The 6,388-nt window shown below is 60.7% G+C and overlaps 1 protein-coding gene across 1 annotated transcript; it reads left to right on the top strand.

Annotated features, from left to right (window-relative positions):
- Window positions 1-216: 216 nt before the first annotated feature.
- Window positions 217-5,835, top strand: LOC134165615 (mediator of RNA polymerase II transcription subunit 25-like; the record flags this gene model as incomplete). The annotated part of the gene is made up of 7 exons (XM_062622585.1): window positions 217-354; window positions 1,634-1,719; window positions 1,806-1,863; window positions 2,106-2,213; window positions 3,303-3,491; window positions 5,559-5,648; window positions 5,740-5,835. Coding segments are annotated over 7 exons (765 nt in total), but the record flags the coding sequence as incomplete, so codon positions are not given.
- Between the last annotated feature and the right edge of the window lie 553 nt (window positions 5,836-6,388).

Raw genomic sequence — 6,388 nt, 5'->3', positions numbered from 1 at the left:
AGGAGAACATGGGGAGGCTTTTAGGGGGATTCCAGCCCCATAGAGGTGCATGGGGGGGGGGATATTAGGGGGGTCCCAGCCACATAGGGGTGCATGGAGATATTGGGGGGGTCCAGCCCCATGGGGTTGCATGGGGGGGGGGTATTTAAATGGGTCCCAATGTGTTCTATGGGGGGTGTGCAGCCCCTGACACCCCCCCCATTCTCCCCCCCATAGCCCAGTGGGGGCCCCCCCAATGCTGCCCCCCCCCAGGCCGCTGCCCCCTCCCTGGGAGGTGCCCCCCCCCTCCCTGGCCCCCCCCAGCCCGTGGGGAACAAGGTCCTGGCCTGGAGTGGGGTCCTGGAGTGGCAGGAGGTGAGCGGGGGGCACCCATGGGTGCTGTGGGGGGGTCAGTGGGTGCTATGGGGGGTCTATGGGTGCTGTGGGGGGGGTCTATGGGTGTGTGTGGGGGTCAGTGGGTGCTATAGGGGGTCTATTCGTGCTGTGGGGGGGTCAGTGGGTGCTATGGGGGGGTCTGTGGGTGGTATGGGGGGGTCTATGGGTGCTGTGTGGGGGTCAACGGGTGCTATGGGGGGGTCAGTGGGTGCTGTGGGGGGGTCAATGGGTGCTCTGGGGAGGGGTCCATGGTTGTTTTGGGGGGTCAATGGATGCTGTGGGGGGTCTATGGGTGCTATGGGGGGATCAGTGGGTGCTATGGGGGGGTCAGTGGGTGCTAAGGGGGGAGTCCATGGTTGTTATGGGGGGTCAGTGGGTGCTATGGGGGGGGGGTCCATGGTTGTTATGGGGGTCTTTGGATGCTGGCGGGGTATTGCGGTGTTGGGGGGAGTCCTGTGGGTGCTGCTGGGTGTCTGTGAGTGCTATGGGGAGCTTATGGGTGCTATGGGGGGGTCAGTGGGTGCTATGAGGGTGTCTGTTTGTGCTCTGGGGTGCCTGTGGGTGCTATGCAATGCCTATGGGTGCCCTTGGGACTGTTTCAATCCCCTTGGGGTGCAAGAGGGGGACCCCCATAACCCTCTTTATGCACCCATCACACTCTTTGTGCCCCCCCATAACCCCCATCACCTCCTTTATGCCCCCCAATCACCTTCTTTGTGCTCCCCATAACCCTCCATCATCCCCATTGTGCCCCCATCACCCCCTATGTGCCCACCCATCACCACCATTGTTCCCCCCATCACCTCCTTTGTGCTCCCCATAACCCCCCCATCACCCCCATTGTGCCCCCCATAACCCCCCCTCACCCCTATTGTGCCCCCCATAAACCCTCCATCACTCCCATTGTTCCCCCCATAACCTCCTTTATGCCCCCATCACCCCCTTTGTGCCCCCATCACCCCCATTGTGCCCCCCCATAACCCCCCCATCACCCCCTTTGTGCTCCCCCACAACCCCCTCTCTGCCCCCATCACCCCCATTGTGCCCCCCATCACCCCCATTGTGCCCCCCATAAACCCCATCACTCCCATTGTGCTCCCCATAACTCCCCCATCACCCTCTGTGTGCCCCCATCACCCCCATTGTGCCCCCCATCACCACCTTTCTGCCCCCCCATAACCCCCCTATATCCCCCATTGTGCACCCCCATCACCCCCATTGTGCACCCCCATCACCCCCTTTGTGCCCCCCCCCCCAGAAGCCCAAACCCGCCTCCGTTGACTCCAGCACGAAGCTGACACGGTCCCTGCCCTGCCAGGTCTATGTGAACGCTGGTGAGAACCTGTAAGTGGGGCCTGGGGGGGTTGGGGGGCAAAGGCTTGGGGGGGGGAGCCCCCAAATCACCCCCTTTTCCTGCCCCCCCACCCCAGCAAGACAGACCAATGGCCTCAGAAGCTCATCATGCAGCTGATCCCACAGCAGCTCCTGGTGAGTGTGTGTGTGTGTGTGCCATATTGGGGTTCATTCACTGGGGGGGTGTCAATGCCCCCCCTCCAACACCCCTATGGGGCTTGGGACCCCCAAGTCCATCCCCAAAGCCCTCTTAGGGCTCCTAAAGGGGTTTGGGAGTGATTTTAACGCACACCCCCCCACAAAGGGGGTTTTGGGGTGTCCCTGACCCCTGGGGGGGGGGGATGGGGTCACATCTCAATGCCCCCCCCTAATTCCAGACCACGCTGGGGCCGCTCTTCCGGAATTCCCGCATGGTTCAGTTCCACTTCACCAACAAGGACCTGGAGTCGCTCAAAGGCCTCTACAGGATCATGGGCAACGGCTTCGTAAGGACCCCAGAGAGCCCCAAAACCCCATTGGGGACCCCAAAAACCAACTCAGAGACCCCAAAAACCAACCCAGAGACCCCCAAAACCAACCCAGGGGCCCCCAAAACCCCATTGGGGACCCTAAAAACCAACTAAGGGGCCCCCAAAACCCCATTGGGGACCCCAAAAGTCACCCCAGAGACCCCAAAAACCAACCCAGGGACCCCAAAAACCCCATTGGGGACCCCAAAAACCAACCCAGAGACCCCCAAAACCAACCCAGGGACCCCCAAAAACCCATTGAGGACCCGAAAAACCAACCCAGGGGACACCAAAACCCCATTGGGGACCCCAAAAACCAACCAAGGGACCCCAAAAACCCCACTGGGGACTCCAGAAACCAACCCAGAGACCCCCAAAACCAACCGAGGGACCTCGAAAAACTCATTGGGGACCCCAAAAACCAACCCAGGGACCCCAAAACCACCATTGGGGCCCCCAAACCCCATTGGGGCCCCCAAAAACCAACCTAGTGGCCCCAAAAACCGAATTGGGGACCCCAAAAACCAACCCAGGGGCCCCAAAAACTCATTGGGGACACCAAAAACCATCCCTGGTACCCCAAAACCACCACTGGGGACTCCAAAACCTCAACTGGGGACCCAAGAAGGCACCCAGGGACCTCAAAAAACCCATTGGGGATCCAAAAACCCACCAACGGGGACCCCAAAGATGCCATAGGGGACCCCAAAACCAACCCAGGAACGCAAGAAACCCATTGGGGACCTCAAAAACCAACCCAGGAACCCCAGAAACCCCATTGGAGGTCCCAAAAGCACCAATGGGGACACCAAAAACCCACTCAGGAACTCCAGAAACACCACTGGGGACCCCAAAATCCACCCCAGGGACCCCAAAGACACCATTGGGGACCCCAAAAACCCAATTGGGGATCCCACCTCCACCCACCAAGGCTGTCCCCAGCCCCCATCCCGGTGTCCCCATGGCCCAGCTGTGTGTTCCCATGTCCTGTGTCCATGTCCCATGTCCATAGCGTGTCCTTACCATGCCCATAGCGTGTCCTTAGCGTGTTCTCTCGTGTTCCAGGCGGGATGCGTGCACTTCCCGCACACAGCCCCATGTGATGTGCGTGTCCTGATGCTCCTCTACTCCTCCAAGAAGAAGATCTTCATGGGGCTCATCCCCTACGACCAGAGCGGCTTCGTCAACGGCATCCGCCAGGTCATCACCAACCACAAGCAAGTGCAGCAGCACAAGCTGGACCAGCAGCGCGCGGTGAGCACCCCCAGCATCCCTATGGTACCCACAGAGCACCCACAGCATCCCTATGGTACCCACAGAGCACCCACAGCATCCCTATGGTACCCACAGAGCAGCCACAGCATCCCTGTGGTACCCATAGAGCACGCCCGGCATCTCTATGGTACCCACAGAGCAGCCACAGCATCCCTGTGGTACCCATAGAGCACCCACAGCATCCCTATGGTACCCATAGAGCAGCCACAGCATCCCTATGGTACCCACAGAGCCCCCACAGCATCCCTGTGGTACCCACAGAGCACCCCCAGCATCCCTATGGTACCCACAGAGCACCCACAGCATCCCTATGGTACCCATAGAGCACGCCCGGCATCCCTATGGTACCCATAGAGCAGCCACAGCATCCCTATGGTACCCATAGAGCACCCCCAGCATCCCTATGGTACCCACAGAGCACCCACAGCATCCCTATGGTACCCACAGAGCAGCCACAGCATCCTTGTGGTACCCATAGAGCACGCCCGGCATCTCTATGGTACCCACAGAGCACCCCCAGCATCCCTGTGGTACCCACAGAGCACCCCCAGCATCCCTATGGTACCCACAGAGCACCCCCAGCATCCCTATGGTACCCACAGAGCCCCCACAGCATCCCTATGGTACCCACAGAGCCCCCACAGCATCCTTATGGTACCCACAGAGCACTCACAGCATCCCTGTGGTACCCACAGAGCCCCCACAGCATCCCTATGGTACCCACAGAGCACCCCCAGCATCCCTATGGTACCCACAGAGCACCCCCAGCATCCCTGTGGTACCCACAGAGCACCCCCAGCATCCCTGTGGTACCCATAGAGCACCCACAGCATCCCTGTGGTACTCACAGAGCACCCACAGCATCCCTATGGTACCCATAGAGCACCCCCGGCATCCCTATGGTACCCATAGAACCCCCACAGCATCCCTATGGTACCCACAGAGCCCCCCCAGCATCCCTATGGTACCCACAGAGCCCCCCCAGCATCCCTGTGGTACCCACAGAGCACCCACAGCATCCCTATGGTACCCATAGAGCAGCCACAGCATCTCTATGGTACCCACAGAGCCCCCCCAGCATCCCTGTGGTACCCATAGAGCACCCACAGCATCCCTATGGTACCCATAGAGCACCCACAGCATCCCTATGGTACTCACAGAGCACCCACAGCATCCACATCCTCGTCATGGTACCCATGGAGCATCCACGGAGCATCCGTAGAGCATCCTTAGCTCACACAGAGTCCATAGGGCACACACAGCACCCATAGAGCATCCATAGCACCCATAGAGCATTTATAGCACCCGCAGGACATCCGTAGCACCCCTAGAGTATCCATAGCACCCATAGAGTATGCATAGCACACACAGCACCCATAGAGCATCCATAGCACCCATAGAGCATCCATGGCACACACAGCACCCGTAGAGCATCTGTAGCACCCATAGGGCATTTATAGCACCCATACGACATCCATAGTACCCATAGAGCTTCCACAGCACACACGGCACCCATAGAGCATCCATAGCACCCAAAGAAGATCCATAGAGCATCTGTAGCACCCATAGAGCATCCATGGCACACACAGCACCCATAGAGCATCTGTAGCACCTACAGGACATCCGTAGCACCCCTAGAGCATCCATAGCACCCATAGAGCATCCATAGCACCCATAGAGCATCCGTGGCACACACAGCACCCGTAGAGCATCTGTAGCACCCATAGGGCATTTATAGCACCCATACAACATCCGTAGCACCCATAGAGCTTCCACAGCACACACTGCACCCATAGTGCACCCGTAGCACCCATAGAGCACCCATGGCACACACAGCACCCATAGAGCACCCATGCCACAGATACCACCCATAGAGCATCCATAGCACCCATAGAGCACAATGGCCTCTGCCAGGTCACCACCGGCCGCAAGCGGGTGCAGCACCCATAGAGCACCCATAGTGCTCCTATGGCACCCATAGAGCGGTTGGGGGGGGTGGGTGTTCTCTGCCCCCCCCCCCCTTCACCCCATTGCTCTCTCCCACAGTTGGGGGGCTCAGCCCCCGTCCCTGCAGCCGCCTCCTTCCTGCCCAAGCAGCCGGGGGCCCTCCCCGTGGCCTCGGGGGTGCAACCACAGGTAAAGGGTGGAGGGGGACCCCCATAGGGAGGTTTGGGGGGGCCCCGGTCCCCCCACATCACCCTCACCCCCCAACCCCTCCACCCCATAGCTGCCAGGGCAGCAGCTCAGCCCCGGTCTGGCTTCGGTCGGCATCATGGAGGAGCAGCAGCGGCAGCAGAGCCTGGTCTGGGGGGGGCTATGGGGGGTCCTGAGGGGTTTTGGGGTGTCTGGGGGGGTTTGGGGTGTCCTGAGGACCTGGGGGGGGGGGTATGGGGCTGTTTGAAGGGGGCTATGGGGGGTCCTGAGGGGTTTTGGGGTGTCGGGGGGGGTTTGGGGTGTCCTGAGGACCGGGGGGGGGTCTATGGGGCTGTTTGAAGGGGGTTTGGGGGGGTCCTGAGGGGTTTTGGGGTGTCGGGGGGGGGGGTTTGGGGTGTCCTGAGGACCGGGGGGGGGGGTATGGGTCTGTTTGAAGGGGGTTTGGGGGGGTCCTGAGGGGTTTTGGGGTGTCGAGGGGGGTTTGGGGTGTCCTGAGGACCGGGGGGGGGCTATGGGGCTGTTTGAAGGGGGTTTGGGGGGGTCCTGAGGGGTTTTGGGGTGTCAGGGGGGGGTTGGGGTGTCCTGAGGACCCGGGGGGGGGGGGGCTATGGGGCTGTTTGAAGGGGGTTTGGGGGGTCCTGAGGGGTTTTGAGGTGTCGGGGGGGGGGGTTTGGGATGTCCTGAGGACCGGGGAGGGGGCTATGGGGCTGTTTGAAGGGGGT

This window comes from Pezoporus occidentalis, unplaced genomic scaffold, assembly GCF_034315485.1.
Source record: "Pezoporus occidentalis ecotype Australia unplaced genomic scaffold, CSIRO_AGI_Poc_V1 ctg2437, whole genome shotgun sequence".
NCBI lineage: Eukaryota > Metazoa > Chordata > Aves > Psittaciformes > Psittacidae > Pezoporus > Pezoporus occidentalis.
Note: the sequence above shows the minus strand (reverse complement) of the source record. Positions and strands in the feature narration are given on the sequence as shown.